General features: G+C 36.7%; 1 protein-coding gene across 1 annotated transcript; it reads left to right on the top strand.

The window, feature by feature from the left end:
* Nucleotides 1-7,463: 7,463 nt before the first annotated feature.
* PDHA2 (pyruvate dehydrogenase E1 subunit alpha 2) lies at nt 7,464-8,914 on the top strand. Its single transcript, XM_015542373.2, has one exon. The coding sequence runs from the start codon at nt 7,546-7,548 to the stop codon at nt 8,719-8,721; it is 1,176 nt and encodes a 391-aa protein (XP_015397859.1). The 5' UTR covers nt 7,464-7,545; the 3' UTR covers nt 8,722-8,914.
* Nucleotides 8,915-13,721: the final 4,807 nt, after the last annotated feature.

The following is a 13,721-nucleotide window of genomic DNA, read 5'->3' as shown; positions in this document are numbered from 1 at the left end:
CTTCCCTAATACATAACACCTGGAACATAGTATGAAATTAGTAGTAACAGGAGTGTTCAGTCTTAGGGGAACATTTCAGTTATGACACATCCATATAATGGAGATTTTTTGGCAGCCATTGAAATTATCTTTCAAATAGGTTTTGATTATTTGGAAATTAATTATATATGACACTAAGAAAAATAGCTCAAGAGATAAAAATGCACAATATATCTTAATTTTATTAGAAATTTAAAAAATAAAGGGAAATTATATTAGAAAAAAGAAAAGAGAAATTAAAATTTAATAGTAATTATCTTGGGATTATTTAAATATTTTGTTCTCTTGCTTTTCTGCATTTACAGTATAGAGTTTTCAACAAGATTTTATAGTCATAGTGTATGTTGAATTTATAAACCCAGAATGGGTTCCTGATGATAATAAGAAAATTGGGAAGGGAAGATATTTTTATTTAAGTGGGTAAATGGCAAGAGCTCTTTCTTTCTAGACTTTTTTTCAGGCCTAAATAACTACTGAGATTTAAAATGTAGTTTTTCCCTGGTAGATTAGAGAGAATGAAGGAAGTTAATGTTGAAAATATAGTTGGCAGTTCCCTACTGGTGAGAATTAAACCAATAAATCACATGAGAGTCTGTGGGTAATCATTTAAGCTGGTGAGAATAGAGCACATAGTATTAAACTGTAGACCCACATTTACTTTTTTGGGTGGGTCAAGGTTGACATATCAGGAAATAAAGTGTGGGGTATAAGCAGCACAAGAACATGGCTTTTTTTTCCCCCTTAAAATTAGAGTAAGGTAATATCCATGGAGAAACATTTATGTTATGTGGCAAAGAGTTCCAGAAATTGATAATACTGAAGCTGTCATTAAATTTAGCCAAGTCCTTGATGTGAGAACTTTCAGTTCATTGTTGATGACACAGATTGTAGAAACATATGGAAGCAATTAGAGGAAAGTAAATGGAGACTGTGGATACTGGCTGCATGTTTGTGGAACTTGACTAGATAAAAGGAATGCTGTAGGATGAGATCTAAAAGAGGCAATGGTGACTTAAGTTTCTTCTTTCAGAGTTTAGGAAATATGAGCATGAAAGAAGGCCAAAGGAGAAGACAGAATTGATGATTCTCTGGTGGGGGACGGAGTGGGGAGTGTACAAGAGAGAGGGGTGTCTTCTGAATGAGCAGTGGATTCTGAGGCAAGGGCTGAGGAGTTAGATTTCCAGATAAGAAGAGAACTCCTCTTTTGCTGAGATTAGTGGGAAGGAAGCTTTCATAGACATAAAACTTCACCAGAGGACAGGGCTGGGGAGAGCAGTGTAGTATGTTCAGGCAAGGAACAGTACATCCGAAGGTGAGACTGGCTGTCCATGAACTAGGTGCATAACCTGAGGACATGCTTAATGTTTACTGGGCTTATTAACCTCCCTAGGTCTGCTTTTCTTCAGGTCAATGGGGATATGATGCATTCCATACAATTTAATATTTAAAATTCCATACAATTTTCCATATAATATGGAAAATGTCCATAAAATGTGGAAAATCCTTTTAAAAGTTGTAATGCATTCTTGTAAATAGATGATGATTTTATTGTAGAATGAAGTGGGCAGAGGACTAGATGAGGGCAGATAAAGGCTAAGAGTTTTTGGAGAAACTCATCATAAACGTCAGTAGGGTGTTCATTGTCTAAGAGAATGGAAACAGCATAGCCAGCTGGCCCTGATAGGAGCTTGTTAAATTTCTCTACAATCCCCCAGTAACCTTGCTTTCTGAATATGGTACTTTTGAGAAGTGCCTGAGATGTTTGAGCTTAAAATCACTTCTTGCGCCCTATCTTCATTTACCAATATGGATGATGTTTCTTGGGCCTCGTATTTAAAATCCTCTCTGAGGCTTCTCCCATGGTGGCCTATTAGATTTACAGTGTTGGGTACTATGGAAATATCTTAGAATCTAGATGCACAGTGGGTCCGTGGGAACAGAAAGATTCTCACGCACAGAAAGCTCCATAAAACATCTACAGCATTGTCTTAGGTTGCTTGGAGAAACTGCATTCATATTCACAACGTATTGCATAATTATGAGATCCTGATTTTCATATTTCCCAGTGTGCCTTTTCAGCTCTGCTGTATTACCAAATTAAAGAAGACAACACAACTTTACAAAATTATAGTGTTCTGTTTTGAATGTTGCAGTTTGACAGTACTCTATTTTTAATTTGTTCATCATTGATCCTAATAAAGACAAACTGTCATTGTAACCATTGCCTGGAATGCAATACATTAGTTTTATTGCCTCTATAACAGCTGCTCATGTGTCGCTTCCTCTGTCATTCAATGATGATGTGTCCTTTTCTACACCCAGTGCCAGAAAATCTGGGAAAGCTCACAGCACAACACTTCCATATGAACCGGATTAAGTAGAGAGAAATCTAATTGTATGTCATCATTGTATTTCTACAACTTAGTACACAAAGGAGACATATAGAAGGAAAGCACTTTGTTATATGGGCTGAATAAGTGAAGAATGCATATTACACTTTTTTTACTGGCTTTGTAGATTTTGCCTTTCACCTAAACTCTCTATGCCTCAGTTTCCTCACACAGAAATTGAAAAATAATAGAAACCACTTTACCTGTCTCTGTGAAGATCACATAAACAAACTTTGTATCTCCAGCAAAGATATGCAAGGCTACCATATACCTGGGCAATATTTACAACGATGCCTTAAATATCAAATTGATGCATATGATAGCTTAAAATTTCATCTTTTATTTTTAGAAAATATTATTTTGCCAGGAAATTTTGCTTGTATATATCTATACATATTCACAAGGATCTCCCAAGAGAACCATGAAATCTATTGGGATCTCAGTTTAGGGTGTAATAGGCAACACTGTGTCCCAGCTTAGACAGGAATAGGGCAAAGAAAACCGATGATGTGGCCAACAGTAGGTTGTTAAAGAGGGGTGCAAGATTTGCCTTCTTCCTCAGAGTGCTCTTTCCCACGATTTGCCTGTAATGGTCAAATGTGCTGCTCAAACTTCCTTCTAGGGGGCAGCAGTGCCCTGGAATTTTGCCAACATTCCTTTGTCTCTTTAAACCTAGTTTAGTGAGCGACTTGGGGCTTCAAAGAAGCAAAGTGAAAAGAAATAAATGTGCTAATTTTGTTATTGTATACCGATATTAGAAAAAGGTAAGAGTGTACCCAAAGTTGTTGGAGGTCATACACAAAGAAAACATCAAAAATGGTACAGCTAAGAGAAACTAAAAACTATCCAGAGAAGACTTCATTTCACTATTGAATTCATAGTTTATTTTTACTATCACACTTAATATATATTTTATTTCTATTAAAATTAAGGTTCTCAGGCTACATTTATGTTTATTTAAAAGATAAAAATTTGAGACATGAGTTTTTAATTATGTGAAAATTAAAATCTTTTGAACAAAACACTTTCCCAGGAAGTGTAAATAATACTTTCTGGAGGAAATGCAGATAGACCTAACTGTGACTTAGGCTTTCGTGAATTTGTTTTGATTTGTTAGAAATATGTATGGAATTGATGACTTTTCTTCTGAATGGGGATTCCGATTTTATAAAACAACTCAAAGTACTAAGCAGAAACGAATTTACAACTTCTGACATCTATACTGATACTTTACTGGTTGAGACATTAGACCATACTAAATCTCGACACCAAGTTATACATGAATTTTTATTTCTTATCTCACTTGGCCACATTCAATTACAGCTCTAATTATAGGAAGCTTATTAAAAGTTTGAAAAGTTTTCTTTTATAGTTTTGTGTAACGATCCCTTTTACCATTATCTGCCAGACCCTGGTCCCAAACTTTAAGGATATGGGGTCACATATTGAGGGATGACGACTCAGATGATTTTGTTCATCTGGCAGAAGAAAGACGGTGGCTTCATCAGTTGCTACTAAAAATTAACCCACAATGTCTTTCCTTTTCTAACACCATCATTGTTTGGGTGGAATGAGGAGCGCTCTCACTTTACATCTTGTTTTCAATCAAGTCTTCTCTTCATAATAATTTGTCCTGAATTTTTATTTAACAATACCTCAGAATTATCATGGGGGTGAGAAGAAAAAAAATATTGGTTGCCCAGGGCTCTGAACTATTCTGAAACAACCTCGCTTATTATAACATTAAATAGGAACTTTGCTTGATTGTCATTATTCTGCAGAATATATGGTACTGACATTTTCCCTTTTCTCCGAGGGAGATAAAGTAATAGACCAAATGGGAAAAATTCTTCCCTGAGTTATATATAACTCTTAATTTTTTCACCAAGTTCTTACTCATCACTCTTAATTGCCAAATCTTAGAGCGATGAAAAAAATACATTGCCACTAATCATATCATGAAATCTGATATTATTTATCTGGAACATATTCACTTTTTAACAGTTTTCTTCATTTAACATTTGGTGAAAGAGTGCAATTATTGCTGGAGGAATTGAAATATCCTTAAAATATACTGTTCTTTTTTTTACATTTCCTTGTCACTTATTAAAAAGTATTTTATACGCTATTGATGCAGTAGGGTGACACTTTTAAGATAAATTCAGAAATGCCCCTGGAGTATCAACCATTAGACATGAAATGTGAAATTCTGTCACACAGACATGAATGACTGCTACTATAATCACTGGCTCCTCTTTTATTAGGTTTTTTATTAATTAAATGTAAAGTCTACCATTGGCCTTATAAAAGTGCTCATCTGTTTTCCTTTAATTTCAAATAGATTAAAAGTAAGATTTGGTGTTAATTAAAACTTGGAATTTATGGGGATTTTAATTGCAAACAGCATTTCAATGGTGAGCATGCAGATGACTATTAGTTCTGTTTTGTAATAAACACGGTATTGAACAACGACAGGACAAAAGATAAATTATATGAAGAGCAGTATGCCCCGATCGGCTCTGTGGTCCATGCATAGCCTGAATCCTGTCTAGCTGAGGGCAGATAAGAGGAGAAACTCAGAAGCTCAGGATCTCCTTGGTGAGTTTTAAACTTTTACACTGCTGTCTGGAAATTTCACTTTTACTTTAAAAACGTGGATGGGCTTAGGAACATAACAAAAATTTAAAAAGTGAGCAAACAAACAACAACATCATCGGGATTAATCAGTTTAATGGAAATGCTTTGATATCATATTCTGTACATATAACTGCACCTACCCTTAGGTTGAACCTAGGTTAATATAGGTTAATTATATATGATGTCCAAGAGGCCTCTGGAAGTTTCACATTTTATTATTTATTATCTTAACCGGACCCTGTTGCTTAAACAGGGCTATCTTCTGTGGGACCTGTAGCACAGGTATTTTCCAATTAGCATCTTTGCATATTCTCCTTTGGAATGAGTTGGGTTTAGCCTTGTCACGTTAGGCTTTTATGGGGAACTCTATCTTTGCAGCCCAGGCTACACATGACAAGATTAAATTGGCACACTTTACTATATAACTCTTATTCCTGGCAGGACTAGCCTGGCTGATACCTCTGAGAGAAGGCTCAGCTGTCACTCAGTGACCCATTAACACTACTGTTCCATCCTGCAGTGTCATTTTTCTCATTCTCATGGAGATAATGCTCCCTGGAGATGTCCAATACCTGCAGGAATGAAAGAGAACAGCAGAGAGAGGCTAACTATCAAAGAGAGAGCAAATAACACAGCAAGACCATGAATTCCAACAGCAGAATTTTAAGTTGAACGAAAAGATGAGGCCCATTAAAATGACTGGGATGGGAAGGAGTTGGGGGGAGTCAAGTTTTAAGAGATATTGTAACTTTTTAACAAGCTATTTTCTACTTCCTGCCTGAATATCAAAAGGAGTGTCCAACATAACACCTGCAACTAGACATAGAGAAGGCAGCTGCTTTGAACGTGTCATAGGGAAATTTGGCTAAAGATTTATTGACAAACAGGGATTTTGTATTTTATTTGTATCTTTGTTTATAAATAGGCAATGGATATAAAACAGAAGACTCAGTAAGGTGAATGACTTAATAGTCTACATAGAACCAGATTCCTGGATATGGTTGGATTATTGGGGTACAAAAATCACCTTACTAGTAAAAGTGCAAAAGAGGAAAATGATATGTGATCTCTATAACACTAGGCCTATGACTTCTCTTGTCCTGTGATTGAACTGTTACCAGTGACTTAAGCAAACTCTATTGCTCTCTTTCAGTCCAAACTGCACACTGTTTAGTGGGTCACTTTATAAGAAGTTACCCTCTCTAATGTTTACTATAAAGAGATATTATATGGGGTGCCTGGGTGGCTCAGCTGGTTAAGCCTCCAACTTCAGCTCAGGGCATGATCCCTCAGTCCATGAGTTCCAACCCCGTTTCCAGCACTATGCTGACAGCTCAGAGCCTGGAGCCTGCTTCGGATTCTGTGTCACCCTCTCTCTGCCCCTCCCCCACTCATGCTCTGTATTTCTCTCAAAAATAAGCAAAAGAAAGTTTTTTTTTAAATAAAATAAAGAGATAATAGGATAATAAGAAATAACAATAAGAAAACACTTCTCAATTTCCTGGACTAAGACTGATTCAATTTAGGTTGATATATATAAAAACAAAATCCAGCATCACTTGCATCTTGATGTTTTCTATGGAAGCCTGTTGAAGACATTACAAGGACAAGACAAAAAAGGTAAATTAGTCAGAAAATAGAGGGAAACAAAAAGGGATAAGAGTCGGGATTATAAGAAACACAAGGAAAGGTGCCATATCAAAAACTTACCGCAATCTGCATCTCAACTCTGCCTTTAATCTTCCCACTTCAGGAAAACCTTATTATTGGGTTTAGACTGCTGTACTCTGGCTGGGGTTTATGTATCATCACCTGCCTTGCACTCTCCACCCCTCCCTCAGGTGACACACGTGCTAGAAGCCATAGGGTAAATGTGCCGTAATCTTTTGCGACACCAACTTTTCTTTAAAAAGTCTGTGTGTGTTTTAAAGTTAAATATTTAAATTACAAGTAATTTGCATCTTTATTTTTACATTCAAATAAATATGGTACACTATGGAGTAGGATAAAATATCCATACATATTCTAAAACAAAATTTTAAAGACTTTAAAGAAATACTGGCAAGAATATCTTTGGCCTAACCTCTCGGATCCCTCATGTGCCTTGGGAACTGTGTTTGCGCCTCTGTTCCATTGATGTAGGGTCAAGAAGCGCTCTATAGTGTTTAGCAGGAAGAAGGGACTCTGGTTACGTTTAGGCAATGATGATGGCACTAATTAGGATAGGGTGGTTGTTCAGCCGAGTCTTTCAAGAAACGAAACAACCTTTATTCTTAATTACAGTTGGAAGGCACTGCAAAAATCAGTCCATCAGGTCTGGCAACCTGGTGACACGGAGCGGCGTGACGTGGCCTCTGTTGCCAGCATGGTCATTGTGGCGCCGATGGCATTCTGACGCGGAAGGAGGCTCCGGAGGGGACCGGCGCAGCCAGGCCTCTGGGCAGCTGAGAGTCGGGGCCACCCCCTTGGGCTGTTCTCCATGAGGAAGATGCTCGCTGCCGCTGTCTCCCGCGTGTTGTCCGGGGTCACGCAGAAGCCCGCTAGCAGAGTGCTGGTGGCATCCTGTAACTATTCAAATGATGCGATGTTTGCAATTAAGAAATGTGATCTTTATCGCTTAGAAGAGGGTCCCCCTGTCACAACAGTGCTCACCCGGGAGGATGGGCTCAAATACTACAGGATGATGCAGACTGTTCGCCGAATGGAGCTGAAGGCAGATCAGCTGTATAAACAAAAATTTATCCGTGGGTTCTGTCACTTGTGCGATGGTCAGGAAGCTTGTTCTGTGGGCCTGGAGGCCGGGATAAATCCCACCGACCATGTCATCACCTCCTATCGGGCTCATGGCTTGTGCTATACTCGTGGACTCTCTGTCCGATCAATTCTTGCAGAGCTGACAGGACGAAGGGGAGGCTGTGCTAAAGGAAAAGGAGGATCGATGCATATGTATGTCAAGAATTTCTATGGGGGCAATGGCATTGTTGGCGCACAGGGACCCCTGGGAGCTGGTATTGCTCTGGCCTGTAAATACAAGGGAAACAAGGAGGTCTGTTTGACTCTTTATGGGGATGGTGCTGCGAATCAGGGTCAGATAGCTGAAGCTCACAATATGGCAGCTTTGTGGAAATTACCCTGTGTTTTCATCTGTGAGAATAACCTCTATGGAATGGGAACCCCTGTTGAGAGAGCATCAGCCAGCACCGATTACTATAAGAGAGGAAATTTTATCCCTGGACTAAGGGTAGACGGAATGGATGTTCTAGGTGTTCGGGAGGCAACTAAGTTTGTAGCTGACTACTGTAGATCTGGAAAGGGGCCCATAGTGATGGAGCTGCAGACCTACCGGTATCATGGACACAGTATGAGTGACCCTGGGATCAGTTATCGTACCCGAGAAGAGGTTCAGAATGTGAGAAAGAAGAGCGATCCTATTATGCTTCTCAAAGACAGAATGGTGAACAGTGAGCTTGCCACTGTTGAGGAACTAAAGGATATTGATGTTGAAGTGAGGAAAGAAGTGGAGGATGCAGCCCAGTTTGCTCTGACTGATCCTGAACCACCTTTGGAAGAATTAGCTCATCACATCTACTGCAATACTCCAGCTTTTGAAGTTCGTGGTGCAAACCAGTGGATCAAGTTCAAGTCCCTCAGTTAAAGGGAGACTTATGTAAATTTACTTTTAGTCCTTCATGGGAATGTTCATGGTCCACTTTAAGAAACTGTGTGCCCAGTTTGGCTAAGCAGGAATAAAACCCATTAAATAAGGGCCCTGTAAACTTTTATTAAAATAAATTGAGATGATTAAGCGACTATTAGAAGAGAATAAAAGAGATCATTGAAAAAATGTACATTTAATTACAAAGGATATTTCATTCAATTGTACATTGTTGCATTAAAAGATATCATTCATTTAATCATTTAGCGTTGTTGAAAGGTAAACTCTGGCACATGAAAATTTTCAAGAATTTGTTTGAACATGCATCAGTAGGAATCAGGCAATGCCAGACCAGAGACGGTTAGGTGTGCTCCATCAACAGGAACTAGGGGAAGCATTTTTATACAGAAGCAAAGCAAGGAAGTTATTTTATTGGCTATGCCTTAAGGTGCTGCTGGGAAAGCCTAACTAGCTGTTTGTAGTTGCTTATTCTTAAGTGTCATTTTCTCAATTTGAGTCCATTGACTCTGGCTTAGGTTTTGGTTTTCTTAAGTAGGCTACCACGGCATTACAGCCACCTTAGTCTGATGGCCTCCTTATTTAATTAAACAATGTGAATACCTTAAAGATCATTTTTAATTTTTATAAGTCTACATTGGGATAAACAAGATTATTTGACTTCTCATATTACTTGCTATAATAGTTCTATTTGATTTAACTTTATATTTGTAAGTACTCTTATTTAAAGGAAAAATAGTTCTTCGGTCCCTTCTCCACCTTGACAGGAGTTTGTGTGTAAAGTCACTATCCTAAGGTAGAGTTTCAAGCCACACCAAGCTGTTAGGTCCCCTGAAGCTTTGCTACTTACAATAGTTTACATGAATTAACCATTGCCGACTATACCATTGCCGATTATAATAGTGTGCCTGTGAACACATATAAGCATATGAGTGCCTACTCAATGTTGATGCTGAAGTCAGTTAATACTGATCATTTCCCAATGAAACATGCTACATAACAGGGCAGGGGGAGATGGGACAAGAAAGTTTTTTCATGTACTTTCTTGCAATATTTTTAATGTATCAATTTAAAGGAAAAATGTAAACAAAGTTAGGAAAAACTGCATTTTGCTTTAACCTTCAAGTTAAAGTTACTCTTATTTTTCAATCCACTTGTACCATTATGTGTTCCATATTTTAAAGAAACTATCCTGGTGAATTTCAGACTGAAAAAAGAGCAGATATGGTGACATCAAAAGAAATAAAGAGGAGGAGGTGATACTCATAAAAAGTTGAATGTTCGCTTCGGCAGCACATATATTAAAATTAAAAAAAAAAAAAAAGTTGACGGGCACCTGGGTGGCTCAGTCAGTTGAGCGACTGACTTTGATTTCCATTCAAGTCATGATCCCAGGGTCATGGGATTGATCCCCTCATCGGGCTCTCTGCTGAGCATGGAGCCTGCTTGGGATTCTGTCTCATGCTCATATTCTCTTTCCTTCTGCCCCTTTCCCCTGGTTGCACTCTCTTTCTTTCTCTAAAATAGTAGTAGTAGTAGTAATAATAATAATAATAATAAAGTGGAAAGTAAAAACTGCCTTTGTCTAGAACTGAACATTCGCAGACAACTTTTTTCAAAGGAAAATCTAACTTGGATCATATAGGTTTGGTTTTCTTGGCAGTCCAAATACCATGACAATTAATAAGTCATTATCTTGTGAAAACATTTCTACTTGGTGATATTGGAGTAATGATCACAAATCCTATTGAACATGATGTTTGGCATGTCTTGTTTTTCTGAGATACACTTAACTAAATCAGATATCAGAATTTGCCTGTGATCTAAGAAATAGTTTGCAGAAAACATCAGAAGAATCAGTTATTAAAAGTTAAAACACATCAAAGAAAAAAATAACTATGCATCATGATGGATGTTAAGTAGACTTATTGTGGTGATCATTTCATAATATATATGTGTATCCAATCATTATGTTGTAAACCTGAAACCAATATCCTGCTATGTGTCAACTGTATCTCCATTTGTAAAAAAGGTTATAGCCTTTTTGTTTAATTGTACAACATCTACTTCCACAAATTAAAGCTAGATACTAAGAACTCTAAGAGAAAACCAAAAGCTTAGAGACCTGTGAGTATTTGAACATATGTACACATATGTGTAGGCTGAATCTCCACGCCTTACTCCAAAAAGATTTAAGCACATAAAATAACCTCAACATTTTAAAATCAGAAAGTGGAGATGAGTGTTGGTGTATTTATAGATCAATAATATTACTGGCTAATATGTTTTGTCTATGCAAATAGAGGTACCTTGATTGGATCCCTTCCATTAAAAACAAAAGCATTTCATAATACCATAAAAATAATCACATATTTTATATGACAAATAATTCCTCTACTATTTATTAATTTTGGCATACTTATATTTCTATAAACTTGCAAGTGGAACATAAGCTGTTCAAAGCTAATTATCCATATATACTATAAAGAAATTTTAAAATTTTGCTTATATTATGGATTATTTTAATATCCATAAAAATTAAGATACAAACAGCTTATTAGAGATTAATCCATCACAAAACCATAATACACAGATAATCCATTTCAATAAAAAATCCAATCTTGATCTATTAAAGTTATTGAGTACATTTGTCATAATACACATTCTCAAATTCCATTAAAGCAGGAGTTTTCAATGTTTTCCATATTAAAAAATGTCCAGACTTTTGTGTGTACATTCAGTAACGATACACGTACGACTGCACAGAGTTCTGTAGTGATGCAAAAATTTTAAAAAAGTAAGAACAAAAACAAAACCCCCCTGTTGTCTTCAGTTAGATCAAACAGTAAATTATTAATAGCAATTACTTATCAAGTTATAAATTAGAGAGGTGTAGAAATATAGCAGCTGGATTATATTTCCTATCCATAATACTATGTAATTCAGTCTATTTTATCCAGGTATTAGAAGGCTTAACAAGCCATGATGGTTATAATAAAATTTTCATGTTGCAACAATGCTAGAATATCTGAGAGAAAAGGAATTCCTACTATCTTCACCTTTATGATACTCTAGAAAGGTAAAGGATTGTGTGCATATCGATGGAGTGGAATGAGAAAGGAAGGAGGTTAAGAAAAATATATAAAGGGAATATTTAGATACATAAGAATTACATTTATTTAAAAATGTGATATGCCTGCCAATCAAGTGTACAAAAAATGCAGCAGATATTAGTGAAACTTAGCCTGATCATTTGTGGGAAAGAGCTTGTTTTTAAAGAGTGAAATATAAATTACATACCATAAGATCCATCTTTAAAAAGTGTATATAGTCCAGTGATTTTTATTATGTTCACAAAGTTGTATAATCCTTACCACTACCTAATTCCAGAATATTTTCATCACCCCAAAGAAAAAGCCAATACCCATTATCAGTTACTTCCCATTTCCCTATCTCTTCACCCACTGGAAAGTACTAATCTACTTTCAGTTTTTGGACTTGGGTATTCTTCACAGTCTATATAAATCATAAATTATGTGCTCTTTTGTGTCTGCTTTCACTGAGCATAAAGTTTTCCAAATTTGCTGTAGCATATATTGGTACTCTTTTTTTTAAAACTTTTTAAATGTTTATTTATTTTTGAGAGGGAGAGACACAGTGTGAACAAGGTGGGGCTCAGAGGGCAGAAAGAGAGGGAGACACAGAATCTGAAGCAGACTCCATACTCTGAGCTGTCAGCGCAGAGCCCAACATGGGGCTTGAACCCACAAACTATGTGACCATGACCTGAACCAAAGTCGGTCGCTCAACCTACTGAGCCACCCAGGTGCCCCTTGGTACTCTTTTTTATGAACAACATTCTATTTTATTTATCCATTCATCAGTTGATGGGCATTTGGATTTTTTCAAAATGGACATTTTGGTTATTATGAATAATAAAACTTAAAAAACTGATTGTTTCTTAGTGAACACAAGTACGATAGAAATTTTAAAGTTATTATTAGGACAAGGAAATGCAACAGAATCCTTTTGCTATAATCTCAATTAGGTAAAATAAGTTAAAGACACATTAAAGTATTAGCTTGAGGGGCACCTGGATGGCTTAGTTGATTAAGTGTTCAACTGTGGCTCAGGTCATGATCTCCCGGTTCGTGAGTTCGAGCCCTGCGTCTGGCTCTGTGCTGACAGCTCGGAGCCTGCAGCCTGCTTCTGACTCTGTGTCTCCATCTCTCTGCCCATCCCCCTCTCGTGCTCTGTCTCTCTCTCTCTCTTGAAAATAAATAAACGTTAAAAAACTTAAAAATAAATAAATAAACATTAAAAAAACAAAAACAAGCAGAAATTTCAACTTGAATATTTCTCAATTTATATGACCTATTCTAATTGGATTTTGATTTAATAGACTTTAATTTTTAAAACAATTTTAGAGTTACAGAAAAATTGAGAACAATGTACCGAATTCCCATATACCTACACCCAGTTTCTCCTATTATTAGCATCTCATAGTACTATGTGGCAAGGAAAGGGTTACCTCAGTAGCTTAGGTGTCTCAAAACCTGCACATCCCAGAGAAAGGTCTGTCTTCATACTCCTGGGAGATAACTTCTGTACCCCTAGAATATTCTTCCTGATAAGAATGTTCTGTATGCCTAAGGCCTTGGGCCATACTGTACTAGTTTGTCCAGATAGGTTTATCTTAATAACGTGTCCCCATGTTACTGCACTGAGAAGAGATAACTGGAAGCTTGTACCTAGTTTCTCTTAGCATTTTCTCCATGTGTCTTTTCCCTTTGCTGATTTAGATTTGTATCTTTTCACTGTAATAAACAATAACCATAAGTATAACCAGAAATTGAGTTTCTTAATTATAATATAATAAAAACCTATATATAGAAGAATAGTCCCAAATATATTAGGTTGCTAGTTCAGGATCATATAGCCATTGATCATAGCCACTAATCTCTTAAATTATATCTACATAA

Source organism: Panthera tigris, chromosome B1 (genome assembly GCF_018350195.1).
Source record: "Panthera tigris isolate Pti1 chromosome B1, P.tigris_Pti1_mat1.1, whole genome shotgun sequence".
Taxonomy (NCBI): Eukaryota; Metazoa; Chordata; class Mammalia; order Carnivora; family Felidae; genus Panthera; species Panthera tigris.
This window is presented reverse-complemented; position numbering and strand designations above follow the sequence as displayed.